The sequence below is a fragment of the Tachypleus tridentatus genome, chromosome 4 (genome assembly GCF_004210375.1).
Source record: "Tachypleus tridentatus isolate NWPU-2018 chromosome 4, ASM421037v1, whole genome shotgun sequence".
NCBI classification, from domain to species: Eukaryota; Metazoa; Arthropoda; class Merostomata; order Xiphosura; family Limulidae; genus Tachypleus; species Tachypleus tridentatus.
Window position 1 is genome coordinate 45,732,357 of NC_134828.1, and position 25,024 is coordinate 45,757,380.

At 34.0% G+C, this 25,024-nt stretch overlaps 1 protein-coding gene across 1 annotated transcript; it reads left to right on the forward strand.

The window, feature by feature from the left end:
- Positions 1–2,637: 2,637 nt before the first annotated feature.
- Positions 2,638–19,691, forward strand: LOC143248113 (putative protein-lysine deacylase ABHD14B). The gene is made up of 4 exons (XM_076496546.1): positions 2,638–2,742; positions 9,252–9,464; positions 18,570–18,738; positions 19,396–19,691. Exons 1-4 carry the CDS (start codon positions 2,638–2,640, stop codon positions 19,689–19,691), a joined length of 783 nt encoding a protein of 260 aa, XP_076352661.1.
- The last annotated feature ends 5,333 nt before the right edge of the window (positions 19,692–25,024 follow it).

Here is a 25,024-nt window from a genome sequence, read left to right on the forward strand (position 1 = left end):
AATGAAGAACCACCTATACCTAAAAATGTTTTATTTTTAAAATACTAGAAAATTAATCAGCATTCACCGTAATATGACAGAAAATCAAGTTGTAATAACATAAATTTAACCTAAATTTAAAAGCTTTCACACAACATGTTAAAAGACTATAGAATAGCCAGTTATTTACAATGAAAAAAATTGATAAAAATGCTGACTCGGCGAAACGTTTTAATATAACATAGGAAATTTAATTATGTATTTTTTCATGGAACATAAAAGACCTAAAACAAATAAATACATAAGTTACATGAGGCAGTTTTAAAACTCTCGATTTCGCTCACCATGAAAATATTTCGAAAACAAAAACCTCCCAATTATACGGAATTTGAAACTTGAAGAACATATGAATTTTGTTGTTACACGAAAAAAAAAAAGAAGTAATTTAGTTTATTTAACTTCATATTCAAGAAAGACATAATTTAGAATAAAAATATTTCTTAAATTTCATAATTAAACAGTACTACAGGTTAAAAATATGAAGATATTATAGAACTTTATTCAACGGTTTGCCTATTTATAACAGATAATGTAACCTATGTCTATCAGGAACGACATTTAAAGAAGACAAGCCTAAAGAGGACCTTTCTTTATTTTTCATTTGCCATATCAATACCTGTTAAGCCACGAATTAACTTTACGAAATATTATTAAACATAATGTTAACTCTTATTTATTATCATGTACAGTAATACAGTTCTTGAGCAAAATTCTGATTTCGAAAATATTACATACACGAATGTTCTTGGTTTGTTTCGTGAAGCTGTTCTGAAAACCACTATTTAAAGAAAATAAGTTTTGGCATATATAACATTTATGTTTTTTACAACTCTCGAGGCCATCTACTTGCAATTCTATGTTTTCAAAAATGGAAGAAATCCAATATTGCCAAGATTTTGATATATATCAAATTTAATGGTGACATTTATTTTAATGCCAATGCTGGTTATAACATCTAAGAGATACGTTACTTTCCTTGATGTTAGGAATTTATAAAATGCTTATAAAGATAATTTCCATCTTTGAATATTATCGCCACCTAAGTTACTTTAATACCCATCTCGATCTGAACCAAACGTTAGCCTAATATTACTCATTAGTCTATTCTCTTCTATATTTTAGGTTATTATTATACGATCGGAAATGAACGTTTTGTTTAATGAATATTTATAAATGCAAGTTACATCGATATTAAAATTATCAACGGAACATTCATTAAATCATTGATGTGTAACTACACCTTACATTATTCCTTATTTGAAACATTATTACCTACTTAGAATAAACAAGTGTTCACGATATTTTGTAGACACTAGTTGAACTACTATTAGAGAACAAGTTTCACAGCAAGTTAAAGTTTAGCTTCTCGAATATATATATTCCTTGGAACTCAGCACATGAAACAAAACTAAAACTCAACATACTAAGAAACCAAATAAACACAGCCATGAAACTATGCTCACCAGATAAAATGAAGGATGAATTAGACAAAATAAAACAATACTTCATCAACATCAATAAGTTTCCTCCACAAACCGTAGAAAACATTATACGCACACACCTAGACAGAAAGCAAAATCAACTAACAAAAGTAAATATATCTCACGAATTAAAAAAATCACGAAACCATATACTGCTGCATACCATATATTTCCGACATCAGCGGAAAAATAACCAACATTTGGCAAAAACTAGTAACAAAATATAACATTGCGGTTAATACCAAATTTATTCAAAAACCAGGCACAAAACTAAGGTCCATACTATGTAAAAACTACATTGACAAACCATACCAACATTATTTATAAAATACAATGTGATAACTGCCGCGACTTCTATATTGAAAAAAACAAGTAAAAAATGGAAATCAGATTCAAAGAACACAAAAGTCACCTTCACACATTTTCGAACACTGCAAATCAAATAAACACAACATAACCATAAAAAACACCCAAATACTAAATAAAGAAACAAACATAAACAAACGCAAAATTAAAGGAGCCTTACTTGTACAATAACTCAAGCCCAAAATAAACCAATACAAAGGAACACCTTTATACCTATATTAAAAATAATGTAATAAATAATAATACTAAAATAAATAATATAAAATTATATAATCAAACATCTAAGTACGCTCTCTACATTCCGACACTCAATTACACAACCTCCTTCAAACATGTGGTCAGCTAACGGTCAGTTACCTCTTTCTTTCTTTGGGAACCTCCTCTACATAAAAATTTTCTCAATCCATACCAGCCATTTTTACATATATAAATTTAACATCTCAGACTCAGTGCAGATGGTCTCAACTCTTTTTTACTCTTACTTTATCTCTTTTAAATTTATTGTTCTTGCTTTTAAAACGTTAATAATGGCTTCTTCCCATACATTTCAGTTTCAACTCTTCAAATTCAAGAATGTACCCATTTATAGTAAGAAAATTGGGTTTTAAGAGACATTTATCATTTATGTCTGCAAAATATATACTTTCTGCATACCAACACAATCTTAAATGTGGCAATGTCCGATTGTATTCAGTAATCTGACACTTGATTCATCAACCTCTTCTCCGACCTCTATACCTCTTCGACATGAATGAGGCTTGCTAACGCTTACGGATCTGGATCCTGCGAGATCAATCCTCAATTTGCTGATTTGACTGTTGCATTTGATAATTTACCTACTGACACAACTCCTGAAGTTGTTGATTTGTCACTACAATTTGTTGATTAAACTTTCACTGGCCTGCGGCATTTGTCAATTCGGTCTGTTGGTTTATCAATTTCTTCAAGAAACGCCTTGAACTGGCGATGATTAAGTGCATGACCCCGAATGAAGTTCACTGCAGAAATGACTGGTTTCAGTATGCAAGAAATATCTAAGTCTTTTCTACAGAGTGCTTGCTGATGTATGATGCAGTGTATGAACAGAGCGCTTGGAAGTTGAAGATCTTCCAACTGTTTCCTGATCAGCCCCATCAGACCCTTCTTTACTACAGCCAAGTTTTTTTCTCCATCAACTGTTACACCTCTAAGCTGATTCCACTGAAGGCAATAGTCTTGCAAAGCTTTATGCACTTTCATGAAAATGTCTTCTCCACTTGTTCTTCCGTGCGTACTGCAAACTGATGCCAACTCTTCCGTGATCTGAAAGTCCAAATTAACTCCACAAATGAACACGAGACGTGCTCGAGAGATCAGTAAACTCATCCTGTGCCAGAGACTACCATAAGAAGTTCCTAGCTTTTTTGGCGTATCTGTAATGCGATGTTCTCTCCAAGTTCTTCTGCTCTCCGTACAACTGAAGTTGCTGAAAGGCTGATACTTAAAAAAAAAAATTGGCTTTTTCAGGACACAGCTCATTTGCTGCTTCCATCATACACTCTTTTATGAAGTTGCCGTCAGTAACAGGTTTTCCTCGCTCTGCCATCCGTTGCACTATTTTGTAACTTGTATGAGTGACAGTTATATTTTCAGTAAACTTTCTCGTGAAGAGATTCTTTTGAGATTCAAAAACACGTTTCATAGATTCAAATTTCTCAGAAAGGAGCTTTCCTAAAAATTTCAAATATGTTAATAGATGTTTTGTTTCATAGTGACGCCGAAGATTGTACTCTTTCAAAACGGCAACACTTTCGGTACATATTACACAAGCAGCTTTCTGGTTTTTTGTTTCCACAAAGAAGTACTTTTCTCCCCATTCTTTATTGAAAGCACGACACTCAGAGTCCACTTTTCTTCTTTTAAAATCAGCCATAACAATGGGTGAAAAAAAAAAACAGGATCTGAAAATGAAAAACAGAACGCTGTGAGGAACGTATTGTACAGGTCCAAGAACGAGTTACGAAAAGCGCATAACCCGACTAATAAGAGAAATGAGCTTGCTGAAGCGGTAACACTCGGCTGCTGAATTTACAAGACGAGTCGATAGGACGAGGGTTAGGTCTGTTCTTGTATTCGAAATCCTAATGCTTTCATAGCTACGTGCCTCGATATGAATAAACGGGCAGCAAGGACGAATGAAAAATTTTCCTATTGGTTAAAAATGCGCGTGACAGCCTTGATTCTTTTTAACATAACGTCTTGTGTTTGCCAGCTTAAAGCGAACATCGGTGTGATTTATTTTGTTATGACAGTCGGACATTTTTGTTTCCAAGAGGCTAGCTGCTGGCGGGCCGAACAAAATGACCTCGAGGGCCATATCTGGTCCGCGGGCCGTAGTTTAGTGGCCCCTAATTTAAAGAAATGATCTATAATTTTGTTTTTGAATTTCGCTCAAAGCTAAATGAGGGCTATCTGCGCTAGCCGTCCCTAATTTAGCAGTATGAGACTAGATGGAAGGAAGCTAGTCACCACCACCCATCGCCAACTCTTGGGCTACTGTTTTACCAACAAATAGTGCAATTGACTGTTACACTACAACGCCTTCACGCCTGAAAGGGAAAACATGTTTGGTGTAACAGGAAGGTAATAAGTATCTCAAAAAATAAATTAACTTGGTAGAAAAAAATAAAATCGCCCTAAACGTACAGAAACAAAAAACAATTTATTTTTTTTACGTTTACATCTTAAATATCTGATGATGTATTTGTTCGTCCTTAAAGTGAAATTAAATAAACAAATAATCTTGAAATTCTTTAAAATTCCATTACAGTTTTTCTACTTTGTGGCCAAAAAGTATCTTCCCTTTCCAACAAATAAACATCCATTGGCAATCTGCAGGCTTACAGCGCTATAATTCAGGTTTCGATATCCATGATGTGTACAGCACAGAGAACCTATTGGGTATTTTCGTGCTTAACCAATACAAAATCTTACTGATGCCAATGAATCATTAGTTTAATGCTGTTTAATTACCCTGAGCTTGTAAAATCCGTTATTTTAAACACCGCCGTATACAATAAATCATTGTACTGTAAAAATGTTTACTTCCAAAGATTAGCTCCCCAATCGCACAGCGTTACGTCTGCGGACTTACACTGCTGTAAAAATGGTTTCGATAGCTCTTATGGGCAGAGCACAGATCACCTATTGCATAGCTTTGTGTTTAACTACAAACAAACAAAGAAACTCAAATATTAAGCATAAGAACAAGCCAGTTCCAAATACTTTGGGATGTTTGAGATGTGCTTAACTTTTTTTTAAATGTTATTACAGACAAAGTCTACTTACTTCCCATTCAGAAGAACCCTAATTAACAAGAATCATTATTAATAAACGATTAACCCTTCATTTGTTCAATAATAAAACAAGAAAAAAATACGTGAATACAACACTAATAATCTTTGATAAGATAATCACTAATCTTCTCTTTATTTAACAAAAACATTATGTAGGAACCAGTGATACACTAAAAAGCACTAAGTAGGTGTGCAAAAACGGTTATTAGCGAAATTTTCAATAAAAAACAACAGTCTCAAATCACCCCAGATAAACAAAGTTATTGTTCGCTCTTTAGACAGTTTCACAAAAGGAGTGATATTTTGAGCTGGTATCATTGGTACTGAGCTTGTGGGTCAATTTAGAGTACCTGATGATGTAAAAGTGACTTCTGAAGCCTATGTTGCATTTTTTAAGGACAACTTAAAACCTTGGTATGGGACCAAGTCTATGGGATTCAAAAGAAAAGCCATTTTTATGAGATATAATGCCCCATCTCATGCTGCTCATGGTGCATTGAGTTACCTTTCCAAATTAGGCTTGAAAACTAACTAACTTACTGAATGGCCAGCTTCCTCTCTAGATTAAAACCTCATAGAGAACTTGTAACATATCATGAAACTTACGATTTATGCTGGTGTAAGAAAGTTTACATCAAAGGATGATCTCTGAAATGTTGTACTATCATCTGCAAGGGATGATGAAACAAAAGACATTTAAAAACTGACCAACTCTGTCGATGATAGGATCATCAAATTCGTGTCATAAAATGGTTTTATACCATCCAATAAATGAGGTATCCTCTTCTGATTCTTATGTATTAAGCGGTTTGTGGGTTTTCTTTGGTTAACATAGATTAATTGCATCAGTTTTATTCATTATTACCTCTAATGGCTGTTATTTTGTGCTGTAGAGTCAGTCATTTGCCAGGAACTTGCTTAATTATTTTCCACTGTATAACTCATGGCATTTTAGAAAACCTTGTTTGTTAGTAGATTTTGATGAGAATTGCACAGCTTGTGTATAACAATATGGAAGTTAATCTACATAAATTTAACCTAGATCATAAATATACTTTTCAAAATATTCGTATGAACAAACCTTGCATAATGATTTGGCACGCATTTTACTGAACTGTGTGATCATACCTCTTCACATATTATAAAACTTCTTTTATCGGTTTAATAGAAGTTATTTCGTTCGTATTTTTGAAATTCAGTGTGTAACTATTGGCGACTTGCTTGTCCTCAAAGGTAGCCAGTTTCACCACGTGGTAACCTTCAAAATATGTACCGAAACAAAGACTAATTTAACTCAACATAATTATTCAACATAATGACTCAGCAGTATATTTAAAGTTACTAAGTTGTTTCACGGATATTTTATTACACATTTTTATTTTCTCTCATATACTGTCTTTTGCTGCCCATTTATGCAGTTCATCTCTTAACTAACACGTTACACAATTTCCCTTCAATAAGAAGCCCCCCAGTGGCACATTGGTATGTCTGTGGACTCCCACCGCTAGAAACTTGGTTTCGATACCAGTGATGGGCAGAGCACAAATAGCCCATTGTGTAGCTGTGTACTTAATTCCAAATAATCAATTAGAAGTCTCTTTTCTTGGCCGAAAAGGGGAGGAAACTTTCTGCTGGTTCGCCATTCATTTTGAAAGACTGGAGTGAGATAACGTTGCAGAAAGAGGATATTTATGCTTCTCAAAATCCAACCTAACAGATGAATCCTGACACTGAACGTAAAGCTTCTTGGTCAATAATTTGTAAGAGCCTAAAGAGAGATCTGTAATGTTATTCTTTACACGACTCTGATTTTAAGTCATAGTGTGAGATATAACATTTGCATTTAACTTTGTTTCTTACAATAATTTTTCCAATGCTTCGATTGTATTTGGTGTTCAAGTCGTAAAGTTTAGGATTTTTAATAAGTTAGCACGAAAATGTGGTTTTATTTCATGAACTCTATAATTTATCGTTAAATAAGGCGACGGGTTGCTAGGTGATAGTGCACAATTATAGAGTGCAATATTAATTTTCGATATAAACCTCTTAAACGCATAATGAGTTAAATTATTCACTTTCAAAGCTCCTTTTGCCAAGTGCGAGCCATTTCTCGTGGCGTTGGCGAAGAGGTACTGAAACATGTAGTCACTTTTAATGCTGCCATCGCCAAATAAATTTATTTACTTTTAAAAGTTGTTTTTACTTTTCAAAAACATTGTAATCTGCAAGTCAAATTTTGTAATTGACAAAAAAGTATTGAAAATTGTATATTTAATAGAAAAAGTAAAACGTATGCATATCTATCTCCCCGGCTGGAAATAGACGGTCTCTCGCGCGATAGGCGGGAATACTCACCACTATACTTTATCCTGATTTCAAATAAGATAAAAATAGTGATAGTAACGTTATCAATACGTATGCTTAATACTGTGTATGTACATAACAGAAAGTTAATGTTTGTTACTTTTATCAACGCTTACTCTTAAATTATGTTTTTATTATTATCATATCATCAACTATAGCAGCCAATTTTCTATCGTACAAATATTTAGTGATTAACTGAAATTAACAGAAAATTATCGTACAATTACTTTACGTGAAAATATTGACGACGGAAAATAATTTCCTTTTGTCCGTGATGGACCTGCTTTGCAGCGCTACCTATTATTAACTCATGTCGCAATCTATTATTAAACACCAATATAATACATTTCAGTTACTAGAAAATGAAGGAAAGTCAAATGAAATTATTATTAAAATGCAACTTGAAATTATTAATTTTTCAAAAGAGTTTAAAAAATAGTGCTCAAGTCTAGAGACGGTCTATGTCAAGCTACTTTAAAAAAGTTGGAACTAAATTGTACAGTATTATAAATTCTAACGACTTGGTGATCCTAGCCTTAACATTCTTGTTGCAACGACTGAAACAAAGTTTATGAAGTATATTCAACTCAAATTAAAGCATGGGCTTACCGAGCTGAATTCCAGGGCTTTATACTAATTAGGGGGCCTCAAGCTATGACTATAGATGTATTGCATGAAGAGGTTCTGTCTCGAGGGGACCTGTGAGTATTTTGTCTAAATGTTTCCGATTAATAAATATCTTTTGATTTAGGTGATTACGCATCCTTTCATTTACTTGAGTTAAATGAAAAAAAAAGTCATAATGAGCTACAACCATTTGGATAGAAACTCGATTATTAGTGTTTTGAGCCCTCAAGCTTACCGTTGAGTCATCAAGCGCAAACGTTGTCTTAATTGTTGCCATGAGTTGGGTACCTGGTGGTATGGATCATATGTGATTTGAACCTGCTAAAATCTTGTCAAACAGGTTTCTACACTTTTGTTTATTCTTGATTTTGTAAGTACAATTGGCTAAAGTGGCATACTTTTTATGAGTGTAGGTAGATGATGCAGCACTAGTAACTACTTTTTATGAGTGTAGGTAGATGCTGCAGCACTGGTAGCGCTATATAAACGAGGTTTCAAAACAAATGTTTCATCCTTCTGTTTCATATCATGTACTCACAGTAGAGGAGACATTACCGGATCTTCTTTGTAGAAAAGTGACGATATAGGAGCGATTTCTGTATGTCTATCAGTTTCGTATTTTATTTTGTTTATTTAAGTTTGTCATTTATTGATTTTGAATAAATTACTCTTTTTTTTTTTCGATAAGTTAACTCAATATTTAGAAAACAGTTCTTGGAGTTACTTATAACAAATATGCAATATTTCCAACTCTGAAATTCAAAGCACGTGAAATTTTGTTAATACGTATTTGAATATACATATCCTCAAAAAATTGGTGATCCTTTTATTGATGTAATAATAACGAAAGAAAATAGGAAAATAGATTTAAATTTCCATGGCGTACATATTAAACAAAAATTTATTCTGCTGTACATTTAGGTTTTTTACTGGATATTTTATTGTGATTTAGGGAAAAGTTGTTGTTTTTCAGTTTGAACTGTAACTAGCCGTTATTTTCTTCTAAGTACCAGCTTGACGGAATATTTTGATGTCTTAGCTTTCTGTGCTATTGTTGCTTGCAAGTGCTTCTCTAACACGTTGGCCATGTCAAGCTGGAAGTGCCAGTGGTCAACAAACCTCAGATCAAACAACAGATATCACAACTTCAGACTTCTGGAGGCACATCGACCTGAAGTCTCAAGAAATACCAGAAGAAATTAAACGAAAGGTCGCAGACGTTGATGTCAAAGAAACCAGTATCACAGTCGATGTAAGTTACTTTAGTGGTATTAGTTTTTCTATATCCTTTTAGCGTGAGGCTACTAACTCATGCGGATTCACTTACAACTAAGATAATAGGTATTATTATAAAACCTCTACTAAACACTTAGATAGACCAGAATCTTAGTTTTCAGCGTATGTTGACAACTATTTTGTTATTGTATTCTCAAGATACTGCTATAGGTATTAAAACGTAATTAAAATAAAGTACAGAACAACGTTTTGACCTGTTAACCAGAATATGACTTAAGAAGGTCGAAACGTTCTTCAGTATTTTATTTTAATTAAAGTTTAAATACCCACACCAGCTACCTTGAGACCCATCTTTACTCCATGGGTTGTTGTTAGTGATCAGTATCAAAACATAATCCTTACTTCAAATTAATTCGTTTACAAATGGACAACAAAGCCTAGATATTCCTACATATTTGCTCTATTGATGACAAATTTAAGTAAAAAATGAAACTTATTTTATAATGGAGTTGTGACAGTTTATAACGTATATGAACGTTCACATGATTTGCCTGTATACGTACTTAGTTTCTACTATTAGCTTTACACGCCAGGTTATCTACTGTTCAAGTGATGTCAGAGTAGTGACAAGATGACTATTAATCTTTACTTGAAATGGTACATTTTCTTTTGCTACACAAGTTAACCAACTACATCATATACTTAACTGAAGCTGCGATAAGTTCCAAGTTCTTTCACATGATTTAGCTCAAATTATGTTCCAAACAGATGTTCCGACACCACAACTTGTAATCATAACCAGTTTTTAACCACATTGTTATAAAAATTTAGATTTTTTGCAATTTAAGCAGTTTAGATTAGCACCATCTTGATTCCTGTATAAGCAAAGATGTCAATAGGTTTGACAATTATCAACTTACTGGCTGTAATGGTTTCTTAACAAGTATAGCTATAGGATTTTACTAACGGAAACAAGATTTGTTTTTGTGTAAAAGTTTAACAAGTTGTAATCAGTCAGTGAAATTCAAGTTATTTATTCAGCATTACAGATTTATTTCCTTTAGATAAATTATTTAAACCCTAGTATCACCGATATACACTATTGTGCAAAATTGTAAGGACAAAATCAAGGATGAGGTTATAGGTTTCTGTCAAAGAACATTGGAAAGTAAATCGCAGGTGAAACGCCAAAATGTTATTAATCTTCATATTTAGTACAACGGAAACTCGGTGGGAGTGTTGAGTACAGTAAACATAGTTTAACAGAAACTCAGTGGGAGTGTTGAGTACAGTAAACATAGTTTAACAGAAACTCAGTGGGAGTGTTGAGTACAGTAAACATAGTTTAACAGAAACTCAGTGGGAGTGTTGAGTACAGTAAAGAGCTAATATTTTGTGTCCCCCTTTTGGTTTAATAATTGCAGATAGTCTTTCAACCATCGTTGCAACACATCTAATAAAAGTGTCTTTTGGGAATTTACTTCAAATGTCTGTAATACACTTCCATAAAGTTTATTTAGAAGTAATTTTTGACATGTCAAGTGTTTGATCCATCATGTTCCAGATCTACTTAAGCTGGTTGAGATTGGGACTCTATGGGGTCATTGCATCTTTAAAATGACTCCAGCAGTTTCTTTCTTAATGTTTGAAAGAAGGTAGTTATATTCTAGGTAGTAGAATCCATAACCAATAATACACAAACCACTGGATATACCATGCCGGATCAGTATCTGTTGGTATCTGTACTGGTTCATTATTCCATTTATTTTGCAAATATCTTCTGTTGCATTAAGAGAAAAACACCTCCATACCATTACATTGACTCCACCTATATTTCATGGTTGGTGCTATGTACTGAGGTAAGTATCTTTCACCTTCCCTCCGTCGGACGTTCGACCTACATTTTGAACCAAATATTTCAAAATTGGACTTATCCACTCATAAAGCCATTTACCAATCATTAGCAGTCCAGCTTTTGTATTTTTTAACAGATTTCAGTCTTTTCATGATGATTGGAGGTTATAAGTAAAGGTTTTCTAACTGCTTCACAACCAAATATTTCATTCTCATTGAGTCTTCTTGACACTGTATATCAGGACATTTTTCTGTCATTAGGTTCATGGCTGTTTATCTCGTGTAGTCTTCTTTCTGTCCTGAAAGCTGCATAAACAAATACTTAACATCAGTATAACTGAGTTTAGGTGTTCCTCTTCCTTTCCTATTTTCTAATTTACCTGTCTCAGTCTCATGATCTAGGGTGTACTTGACAGTTCTAGGAGAACATTTCAATTCTGAAGCAATTTGCTATAGAGTCCAATCAGCACAACGTAAAGTTTTTGTATGAACTCTCTGCTCTAGTGACAATTCTCTAAGCTTTTTGGGCAATGAAAATAACACTTAATATAATGTGTTAAACACTCTCTGTATGAAGGTTTATTTGTGAAGTTTTATGAAATTTATTTCTAACATACACCGGTACCATATGTTAGTTCCTTACTAGCTTCTTTCTATATATTTATATGCAAAAACGGCTCGTTTGGGCTGAGAAAACACTTTTACATAGAAGAGCGAACAACGTTTCGACCTTCTTCCTGACGATGACCGTTCGCTCTTCTATGTAAAAGTGTTTTCTCAGCCCAAACGAGCCGTTTTTGCATATAAATTTCTCAACAAGTGGGTTTCTCGTCATCACTGATTATTCTTTCTATATAGTTAACACACTGCATTGGGCACCATGACAGTTATTTCAGACCTTAAATTTAATCAGTATGTTCATTCAAGCAAAACCCTTATGATATGTCCTTGGTACAAGTTTACGGAAATTCTAAAGAATGACAAGTATTCTCATACTGATTCATCGGTTGTCAACAGTAAAGTATTACCATGTTGTTCTAGGTATAAAATATTTGAGTTTTCTTACATGGTGACATGGAAAAATTAGCCCCACAAAATGGAAAGAATGACGAAATATTTTCTTGTCCTAACACTTTTGTGTTTGTGTTTTCTTATAGCAAAGCCACATTGGACTATCTGTTGAGTCCATCGAGGGGAATCGAACCCCTGATTTTAGCATTGTAACTCCGTAGACTTTCCACTGTAACAGCGGGGGACAACACTTTTGTTCAGTACTGTAAGTACTGTAATTGAATACTTGTTAGATATGATTTTGGTTTGATTTGTTGTAAATTTCGTGCAAAGCTACTCGAGGGCTATCTGCGCTAGCCATCCCTAATTTAGCAAAAAATAGAGGGAAGGCACTACCACCCACCGCCAACTCTTGGGCTACTCTTTTATCAACGAATAGTGTGATTGACCGTCACCTTATAACTCTTCCATGGCTGAAACGGCGAGCATGTTTGGTGTGACGGGGATTCGAACCCGCGACCCTCAGCTTACGAATCGAGTGTCTTACCCACCTGGTCATGGCGGGCCTGTTAGATACATATACCTTAATCAAAAATGAGTGATATTGAGAAAAAAAGACGTGATGCGACTATTTTCACAAATGTATATTGAATTCTCTATTTGTTTCATATATAAAATATTAAGTCTTGCGTATTTTACAAATCGAATACTTGAGTTCGCTATGTGCTTTATATATAAACCAGTAATTTCATCCTGTTATAAAGTTCTTTATACTGAATGTTGTAATAATAATGTAGATGTAGCAATATGATGTAATGTGTAGAACCTACCTGTATGGAGACACCTAAACAGTCTGTAATGTTAACTTAACACTGTTTCAAAACTGACTTTCAAATGATATTTTTTATAATGGAATTGTGAGAAGGCTTAAGGACTGTTTGATAATTTTGACTGATGGTAAAGATAGTTTGTACTGTTTATTATTTTATATCATATTAAACAACATGATTGGTGATATTGCAACTTCCCAGGTAAGAAATACAAACAGGTAGTCATTTACAAAACTGTCACAGTTTGAAACAGTTGTACATAATTTTTTTAGACTTTCTCACGAAATCATGTTCATGTGATACTTAGCTACAGATAAGCCTTAAAATTGTGCATACAGAACTAAGTGAAGAATAAATCGAACACGGATGGTAGGGTAAAGCAAGTAAACCAAAGTTTAATTTAAAACAATAAAATAGTTTGTTCAACACTAACACAGTATTCTGTTACCTAGAGCACCTGGCGTTCGACTCACGAACTGCTACTGATTGTGGGTTTGAATCTCGCCATCAAACATGTTCGATCTTTTAGCCGTGGAAGCGTTTTAATGTGACGATCAATTTTACTTTTCTTGTTAGCGGTGGATAATGTTAACTAAATTCTTTCCTATGCATTTATCAGAAGCTTATGTATTTCCTGTTTGAATAGGCTGTATTCCAAGAAATTATAGGAGAAGGATTTACTCACGTTTACGGACAACAAAAAATTTCGTGAACTGCAAGGACAATTAGAGTAAAAATTTAAGGATATACCTGAATACATTCATGATGTTAAGAAAACATAAATAAATACAAAAAAAATATTTGAAGCCCTGTAGCTTAAATGATTTCAAAAGGTGGAATTTTGTTCATCAGGGATCTTCGAATAAAGATATATTCGAATAAACTGGAAACAGTTTTATTTAGTAACGAATAAAACTTTATTATAAATGCACACCGTTTTGACCTGATTATTCCATTATCAGGTACAAGTAGTTGACAGTGACACAGTAATACACACACTAAAGAATAAAGAGGTCACATGACTGGAGATTGCTTCACAACATGGTATAGGTATCTTAGTACCCTGGGTGTTGGTTTTTTGGGCGGGGTTGTTTTGTTCAATTAAGATAGCTTCCTTCACTCTTTGTTTATCGTTCTTTGTTTAAAATTACACTGTTTTTTGTGGATATACTGTGGATTTTTTGAGTTACAATGGTGGTAAACATGAGAGTTTTTCATTATGTTCAGTGAATCTGATTTATAATTTTCTGTCGATTATCTGATGTAAAATTCTGGATAGGTTTGGTCTATTTTGGATTTCGCTCAAAGCTACACGAGCGTTATCTGCGCTAGCCGTTCCTAATTTAGCAGTGTAAGACTAGAGGGAAGGCAGCTAGTCATCACCACCCACCGCCAACTCTTGGGCTACTCTTTTACCAACGAATAGTGGGATTGACCGCAATTATAATGTCCTCCCGGCTGAAAGGGCAAGCGTGTTTGGCGTAACGGGGATTCGAAACCGCGACCCTTGGATTACGAATCGAGTGCCTTAACCACTTGGCCATGCCGGGTCGGAAAACGTTTGTTCCTTGTCATAAAATTTAAAGATATATTATATATGGAAGGATGCAATTTATTAATATTTCAGTTATGACACCTGCGAACTGTAACCATCCTGACAGTCAGTCAGTTTAATTAAAATTATATAGAACCAAATAAATTTCATAAAGCTACATCAGTTGTGCTTTATTTTTACAGATTACCTAAAGTTTATTCAGGCTTGAGAAAATTTTTCAATAACTCTTTTTATATATAACTATACAATCTTCTTAAATTTTCCTCATTTGGATATTTCAAGAGTTCTGTCATTACGTTCTTACCATTCGTACTTCTAATAGCAAAATGATATTACACTGCAATTTTAATTTTTGCATACGATTTCAAATTATTTTGATTGTTCTTAAGCATAGATATACAAAGGGCTATTTATACAATGCCCATCACGGATATCGAAATCCGGCTTTTAGCCAGTAGACTTGCAGACTCACTGCTGTGATCACCGAAGAAGGAGGTTCTTTGGAAAGTACCTCTCATACTGCACCTTGCACAAACTGTGAAAGTTCTTGTAACAGGTTCCAGAGATTTGATGTGACAATCTTTTTGTTTTTTTATTTGGGAGTAAAGCAGGCCTATTAAGAACGGTTTTTACATTGTTAATAACAAGAACAGTCCACTGTGGAGGCGTTCTGCCATCTTTAGACTTCTATCATTTCCAGACAACTCATCTTCATAGTCCTAACCTCTGCTTAAGTATTCTCTTCAGTTGAATTTCTACACGTTATTCGTCATTAGAAGAAAACTAGACCTCATTTCAAGATTTATTGTACATCGATATTTTTATAAAGCCAAACATTGATTATCATTTGCATTGAATACAAACCTTTCCTATATTTGTATCTCTTTGTGGTTCCTGAACCGATATTCTATTGTCCTGATTCCAAACTTCTACAGTTTTACAATGCAACATTTCTTTATCTTGTAACTAAAGATTGGTACTTTCTCTTGACAAAACGGATGGAGAGTCAGTGACATCCCTCAAATCAAAAGTGCATTTTGTAGTTTTAATTAAAAACCCACATTCGTCACAACAAAGCTATAGGAGTTTTAAAAACGTCTCCAGCTGTCGACAATAATAGGAAATATGCTGAAAAAGTGAAAGATGTTGATTCCATGTTTTCTGTTCTTGTGGAATTATTTACTACTAGAATATCACATATATAAACATTTTTCTAAAGTTACGTTATTCTCATTGGAAATTACGTTTTATGTGTTTCCCACGTCCCAAACAAAAACCACCAATAAGCTGACTTACCAGTGTTTTTTCCCTATTATTTTAGTGCAGCCTATTTGAATAATCTGTCATATTTATATTCTTTTCCATAATGTACCGAGGGCATTAACAATTGTTTCAGTTGGTACTCCCAGAACTTTAACAGCTATGTTTCAGTTAGTTAACCAGCAGAACTCATCCATCACACAATTTGTCGTTCCTTTACAAGAAAAATCGCTGAAAGGTTACAGCAGCAACAGGCCTAAGGAATATTTCTGTGAGGAGAGACACACAGGATGATTGAAATCAATCGAGGCTTTAGTGTCATATAAACTGTAGAAAACTGTATGCAGTGTCTTTTAGTTTTTGTTTAGTAGGAAGAGGTCTATTAATCCACAAGGATCTTGCTACGGGACAGTGAGGCAGGTCCATGTTGGAAAATTAGAATTCAATGAGTGAGTGCGTCATCAAATAACTGGCCTGCACTTCGGGGGGCCCGATGGAGAGAGGTCCAAGCTGCAAAAGAGAAGACGTAGATTTATTAATACGTGTATCCATGGAGGGCAGAAGACTCTTCACGTGATGAGAGAAAGTTTTTATAAGAGAATCAGACAGATTTGTCTGTACCTCCGCTGTACCAGTAGAGTTCATATTCCAAATCCACCAAGTTGTAAGTGGATGTAGATTATGTTGTTCCATATGAAATATTTAAAGTGGCTGTATAGCCTGTTATTCCTAATGGAATGTTTCTGCTAAGTGGACGTAGATGCTGTTGCCCCAAATGGAATATTCCTGGTAAATGGAATGTAGATGCTGTTGCCCCAAATGAAACATTTCTGGTAAGTGAAATGTAGATCCTGTTGCCGCAAATGCAATATCTGTGGTAAGAGGATGTAGATCCTATTATTCCAAATGCAATATCTGTGGTAAGTGTATGTAGATCCTATTATTCCAAATGCAATATCTGTGGTAAGTGTATGTAGATCCTATTATTCCAAATGCACTATTTGTGGTAAGTGGATGTAGATCCTATTATTCCAAATGCACTATTTGTGGTAAGTGGATGTAGATCCTATTATTCCAAATGCACTATTTGTGGTAAGTGGATGTAGATCCTATTATTCCAAATGCACTATTTGTGGTAAGTGGATGTAGATCCTATTATTCCAAATGCACTATTTGTGGTAAGTGGATGTAGATCCTATTATTCCAAATGCACTATTTGTGGTAAGTGGATGTAGATCCTATTATTCCAAATGCACTATTTGTGGTAAGTGGATGTAGATCCTATTATTCCAAATGCACTATTTGTGGTAAGTGGATGTAGATCCTATTATTCCAAATGCACTATTTGTGGTAAGTGGATGTAGATCCTATTATTCCAAATGCACTATTTGTGGTAAGTGGATGTAGATCCTATTATTCCAAATGCACTATTTGTGGTAAGTGGATGTAGATCCTATTATTCCAAATGCACTATTTGTGGTAAGTGGATGTAGATCCTATTATTCCAAATGCACTATTTGTGGTAAGGTGTAGATCCTAAGTGGATGTAGATCCTATTATTCCAAATGCACTATTTGTGGTAAGTGGATGTAGATCCTATTATTCCAAATGCACTATTTGTGGTAAGTGTATGTAGATCCTATTATTCCAAATGCACTATTTGTGGTAAGTGGATGTAGATCCTATTATTCCAAATGCACTATTTGTGGTAAGTGTATGTAGATCCTATTATTCCAAATGCACTATTTGTGGTAAGTGGATGTAGATCCTATTATTCCAAATGCACTATTTGTGGTAAGTGGATGTAGATCCTATTATTCCAAATGCACTATTTGTGGTAAGTGGATGTAGATCCTGATATTATATGATGTTATAGATTGTGCTCGGTAACATACGCTCATTGGCAAGTCAAAATAAATTATAGATCTTTACATTTTGCACTTTTTTATAACTCAGTGACACAGCGGTACCTCTGCGGACTCACAGCGTCACAAACCTTTGGTCTTCATTTCAAACAAATAAACTCTTTAATAAAATAAGTTGAAATATAACATTCATTTATTTTTGTGTGAATTAAACTGAATTAAACCTGAACGTCTAAGTGAGTATTGTATTTTGTGTATGAATATATTATGTAGATTCATCATTCATTACTGCGTGGATAGGTACGTATAATACATTTCGTGAAATATGAATTTCTTTTTTGTTACTTAGATATTGCAACTTTACTTGTCAATTTGTACAAACCTGTTGTTACTTAGAAACTACTTGTCAATATGTATAAATTAATACATTATTCACACAGTTATTTTTATTTCGGGTTCAAGTTGAACCTGAAAATGTTTTTAGAAGTAACACTTTGCCTCAAGTTTCACATTTGTTAGAACCACAAAAATATTGTTAGAAATTATAACCACCGTATATAATATATACATAGTGTGTAATTTATATAGATAGATGGGTTATATTTAAAATAAAACAGAAGTTGGTAATCATATCAATTTGACGTTTTGTTACGATTTTCTAAAAAAGAAAAAACGAAACGTGTTTGTGGTTAATATTCCGTTATTGTTTTATTTTTGTAATCATATTTTTTCATAACTGTAACCAGAATGTCAAAGTTCTGTACCGTGAAGCTTTACCTAAGGACACTTCCAATTTCCACATCTCCATCCTTCTACTGCACGGAGAAGCGTTTTCTTCCAAAACCTGGCTGGACCTGGGCACAATACAAGTGCTGGCTGCAATGGGCTACCGGACTGTGGCAATGGATGTACCTGGTGGGCTTTCTGTTCATTACTAACTTAACATTACAACATTTAGAGGTAGGTGTCAGTTCATCACTGAATGAAGAGAGAGGTAGTAAAGACCTTTATCATAAATTAAATTCTTTGTTTGTTTTTTTAAATTTCACACAAAGCTACACGAGGGCTATCTACGCTAGCCGTCCCTAATTTAGCAGTGTAAGACCAGAGGAAATGTAAACAGTTAACATCACCAACCGTCAACTCTTGGTCTACTCCTTTACCAATAAATATTGGATTTGCGACTGAATGGGCAAGCATGTTAGGTGTGACGGATTTAAACTCGCGACCCTCAGATGCGAGTCAAGCGCCTCAACCACCTAGCCATTTTGGACGCTGACCAGTTGTGAATAGTTTCAAACACAGTTGTGTATCTCTTGTGTAGTGATATAGGCTATCATGTTAAGTATGTAATTAACTAGCATGTTTTATTCTTAGGAATTGAATGTTTTTAAACGAATATGTTTAATGATCTATCAATTGTGTAAATCTACAATTGTATTTTTATTTTCGACATAAATGTTATGCAAAAGTTTAATCCTGGTGACCTTTAACCTGCAGTCTAAGCGGTGCGATCTTTCTTTGTATATATATTATTTACTGCACATTTATGTTTGAATATTTGTGTAACAGGTTTCGGTAACAGTGAGAGGGCACGCATCTCTGACCGCGGCGAGTTCATTAACGACGTAGTTAAAGCCTTGAACTTGATACGTCCTGTAGTGGTCAGTCCTAGTATGAGTGGAACTTTGGCTCTTCCGTACCTGGTAAAACATTCAACGGACATGGGTGGATATGTTCCAGTTGCACCCGGGGCTACAAGCATTCTTGAAAGACAACCTTGTGGTAATGGTCAGTCAAAAGAAATGTCCCTTGACAGTGTATGTGAAAGCCTAAAGGATTACTTTTCACTTCCCCTCATGACTTAAGTTGTCTTAAGGTAAGCAATTTAAATGTCAACATCAAACGAAACATATAACTGATAAAGTGTGTGGGGTAGAAACCTTCTCAAACGTAAGATACCTGATAAGCACATTTCACGAAATTTAAGAAACATTTTATCAACGTACTTTTGATCTCGAAATATTCAATAAAATAGTTACCTAAATTAACCCACAATTACTGAACTTACACTCGCGATTTAGATATAACTGAATATGTTTACTTGTTCATGTGCATTTCATCATTTATCGAGTCTTGTGTTCAGTTGAGTTACGTACACGAAGTAAACTTTACTATTTATTCTCCTAAAATAATTATAAACATCAGTGGCAGCCTGTCATTGATACTGTATGTTTACAATACGAGTACCGATAAGATTACGAATTCGTCTTCATCACTGCCCTGAAATAGCTCTTTTTAGGACATCTTTAGCATCAACTAATGGAATGTGATGCATCATCCAAGAGTATATTACAGCTGTCAATATCAACATCTTCAACTAATATGTCGACCCACTTAGCACCTTGGAGTTGGGCAATATCACCCATTACTGGAGTAGTTGGACCAAACAAAGGGTCCTGGGGTTTATCTTTTATTTAGAATGTGTAACATTGATGGTAACATTTATAATAATATGTCGACATGTTTACCAATACTTATTCATACCATACTTCAACATTAACACTTCCTCTCATGAAAAATAAGAGAAACTGATTTCATGTTATCTCTAAAGTAATAATTCATTGTAAGTACTTTTAACATTATTGTAATAATCTCTTTTATGCATTTATATTTCTGAGGAATTCACTTGAAGCTAATAAATTTTGCAGAATTCCACAATGGGTAATTTAAACCTTTTTATTACAAAACTCATATATAATTCGACGTTTGTAGGTTATAAAGCGATTAGGAAGGAGATTTGAAATAACGGTGATGTAGAGAAACCTCAATCAACAACGCGATACTCACCTAGTTAGTAACTCCAAATACAATAAACAAAATACCTAAATTATTTTAAAAATAAAGCAAATACGATACTGTCACTTATAAAATACACTATGGCAACTTCCACGTATTTTATGTCGGAGAAACAAGCCCAAAACTCAAAACAACTTTCATGTAACACAAAAAAATAGAATCTTACGTTTATAAATTGAACACAAACTCAAATAAATATACTACATGTAACTTTTAAATTCCAAACAGAGAATTCAACATCATAAGACGATAAACTAAATATTTCCTTGTAATACAAAAGCAAACACACGTTAAACCAACATAAAGAAACACTTTTATATCTATATTAATAAACATCAATAAATTTCAAGATGACACTTTTAATTTAAAATGTTTTATAATTTATAAAATATTCTGAGAGTACCAAAAGTGACGCAGCTGGTATTAGAAGGTTGTTAAAAACTATCATATCAAGATAAGACAGTTCAATTATCATTAGAATTAAATGATATATAAGATAACATATCGTTTTTTGAACGAAATCGATAAAAACGCAGTTTAATTAACGTAGATGGGAATGTTTTAAAATTCTTATTTGGTGCAGTAACAACAGTTCGATCAGCAGAGACAAATCTCGAGAGAAATTATTTACTTTATTGGTGAACAAATGGATAATATGAATTATTTCACTAAACCAACTGAATACCATGATGACAAAAGTATTCAGATCATTGGTAAGTATCACAAATATATCAATACATATCAGAGAAAAACAAAATAAAATATATAAATCAAGAGCTGAGATGTTAGTTTTCCATGACGAAATTCAGGATAATTGACAGTAGTTAGCTTTTACGGTGGAAAACAGTAGATAGGAATTAGCTAAGTCAGTACAAGCACTGTTTATGACCGCAAATAGAAAGTTAATTTCTTGCTTTCTACTCTAAGTAAGCTATCAAATCTGTTAGACAAAACCACATCGGGCTATTTGCTGTGTCCACCGAGGGCAATCGAACTCCTGATCTCAGCGTTGTAAATCCATAGCCTTACCGCTGTCCTATCGATAGACTTTCATTAAAACAATAACTCCATGAACATAGTTATTTAATGTTAAGTGTTAACTGACTTTAAATGTTGTCAACCCAAAACTGGTTTCTTGTCATTTCGATTATAAGACTACAATGATAAAGTTAAGAAACACTGGCTACCTAAAACTAGATAGAACTTCCTTTGGATATTGATAAAAAAATAAGCGTTCCCTCCGTTTGTTTCTCTATAGTTATGTACAAAGTTAGATAACAAGCTAGCTGTGCTCTGTACATACGGGGTTTTCAGTGTATAAATCCACTGAGGAGCGAACTCTTCACCTCATCAAAACTTCTACTTTTCACAATGAAAACAAATTATTTCGTACAATAAATAAATTCATTAAACTAACATAAAAAACATGGATCAAACCTGTCAAATTTTGTATTCAAAAAGTTGTAATTTGCACATCAGTTTACTGAAAGAATAAGAGAAAAGTATATAATTTAATATCAGAATTTTAAAATTCTAATTCAGTGTGATTACGAGTGATAGGCACTATAATAACTATGTTAATAAATAAACCTAGCAAGAATTTCGGGAAGTACCAGTAAATTTAAAATATGGGGGAACTGACCTCGTGTGTTTCCTCCTTGTCAATTCATCTGGGAACCATATGTTATAACACGAAATTTGTGCATATGCTTTAATTCCGCCTGAGAAGACATGTTTCATAACAATTACCATTCTGGGCACTCTTCTGAGCTTCGGAATTACCGCACCTGTTTTCAGGCGATTATATCCCTGAAAAAGGATATTACTTATTTTCCCTGTGAAGCCGTTAAGAGAGGGTCATTATTTAGGATGTCAAATGTTTTGGGAGGCCTAATGCTAAAAGTCAGGTTTGTTTGTTTTGAATTTCACGCAAAGCTACACTCAGGCTATATGCGCTAGTCATCCCTAATTTAGCAGTGTACGACTAGAGGGAAGGCAGCTAATCATAACGACCCACCGCCAACTCTTGCGCTACTTTTTTACTAACAAATAGTTTGATTGACCGTCACTTTGTAACCCCATCATGGCTGAAAGCACGAGAATGTTTGGTGTGGCTGGGATTCGAACCCGGAAACCCTTGATTAGGAATCGAGTGACTTAATCACCTGGTCATGCCAGGCCTAAAAGTTAGGAACCGTGTCCTTATGGGCAAACCTGTAAACATGTGTAAATGTGAATCGAGTTGGGGAAGGAGGTGACATCTAGAAATAAATGTAATTTTTATCACGAACATTTGAATTCATTTAATTCTTATGCTAATAAATTATTTTAATTGTTAAATGAGGCTTGTTTTAATGCTAATAAATTATTTTAATTGTCAAATGAGGCTTGTTTTAATAAATAAATGTATGTGTCGCATGTTATTAAATATACTTCTTTTGAATGATATTTCCTGAAAAAGAACGGTAGAAACGAAATGTTAAGCAGATTATTAATTATTTTTTCTGGAGTTTATGGTCGTTAAAAGTATACAATATACTGCAGTCTGTACTCCAGTAAATGTGGCCCGGCATGGCAAAGCGTGTTAAGGCATGCGACTCGTAATCTGAGGGTGGCGAGTTCGCATCCTCGTCGCGCCACACATGCTCGCCCTTTCTGCTGTGGGGGCGTTATAATGTGACGGCCAATCCCACTATTTGTTTGTAAAAGAGTAGCCCAAGGCCACCCAAGAGTTGGTGGTGGGTGGTGATGACTAGCTGTCTTCCCTCTAGTCTAAATTAGATATAGATATATGCTAAATGTATAGATATATGTGTGTATGTGAAAAATATATTTTTTATGTATTCTAAATTGATTTATTATTGTTAACTTATAAATATTACATAAAACACACAAATCTTCGGATATTAAAGGATACTCTTGGGTTTCCACAATAAGGCACTCTTTGATAAGTTCCTTAACAATGAAAGCATATTCCAAGATTTTTCATGCAAAAGGTTTATCTATGTTTCAAATTCATTGTGTTTTAAACTATGAAACATTTAATATGGTTTAAATTTACTAATTAATAAAATAATTTCCATAATTTAGTTTGTTTGTTTGGAATTAAGCACAAAACTACACATTTGGTAGAGAAAATGAATATTATTTTCAAAATCTATGGAACTGAATTATAGGAAATCATGCCACTCAACTTGCTACTGTTCTTGGAGAAATCTAACAAACACAATCTGTTAATTTTCTTGTCCCAGAATGATGCCAGTCTTCATGGCCAACATATTTCAACATGCGTTTTGGAATATTTGGTTTATGAGCTGTTAATGTATATCTAGTTATCACTGTTGCTGACCAGTGAAAACAATACAGGCCACTACAGTGATAAACAGATATACATTAACAGCTCAAAAACCACATACAGTTTGTTTAATTAGTCTCTTTATACAAGGTTGTGTGAAAGTGTTAGGACAAAAGAATATTTTGTCATTCTTCCATGTCATTACTGATTAAATGAGCCAGGATAGTGTTACTTATTATTTTTAGAATTCCCTACACTTGTACCTTGAACATGTCATAAGGGTTCTGTTTGAATTAATATAGTGATAAAATTCAGGGCTTGAAATAAATGTCATGGTACTGCATGCAATGTATTAACTACGTAAAATGAAGCGAGCATTTTGTACCAGTATATACTAGAAGGAATAAATTTAATAGCAAACCACAAATAAATCTTGATAAAAACAATAATAACACATATACAATGTTATCTTGTCATTCCACAGACCAAAAGGAGGAGAGAATTGTCAGTAGAGCAGATAGTTTGCATAAAAGCTTTATGTGATACTAGTTGGTTTCTCCATCAAATTTATCTGTAGTGGTCCCATAAGGCTGACTGCCACTGGTCTCAAGCACGACATAAATGCCAAATGATAGAAAAGTGTCCAGATTTACAGTATCAAGAAGATTCGATGATAATGGAATATTTGATTGTATAGCAGTTAAAAACCTTTACCTTCTTCTCCAAATATTGTCAAGAAACTGTACTGCTGATAATTGGAAAGAAGTGACATGGATGGATGAGTCCTTGTTTGAAATAGTTCAAAGTGCACATTGTACATCCCATGGAAGAAAGGCGAAAGTTACTTCAATGCATAGCACCTGCGATAGAGCAGGGGAGAGACATTGTGATGGTTTGGGGGTGTCACCTCAGCAGGAGATTTTTGCAAACTGTATGAAATAATGACCTCAAACAGTCATCCAACCTATGCAGAAATTAATTAGCTGAGAGATACGCTGCTGAAGTCATTCAAATGATACAGTGGTTCCCACAGAGCACCGATTTCAA

Coding starts and splice junctions, on each gene's coding strand:
- LOC143248113 (XM_076496546.1), top strand. CDS start 2,638: ATGAGGCTTGCTAACGCTTACGGATCTGGATCCTGCGAGATCAATCCT. Junction 9,465..18,569: donor AAACCAGTATCACAGTCGAT/GTAAGTTACTTT, acceptor AACTGTAACCAG/AATGTCAAAGTTCTGTACCG. Junction 18,739..19,395: donor TGTGGCAATGGATGTACCTG/GTGGGCTTTCTG, acceptor TTTGTGTAACAG/GTTTCGGTAACAGTGAGAGG.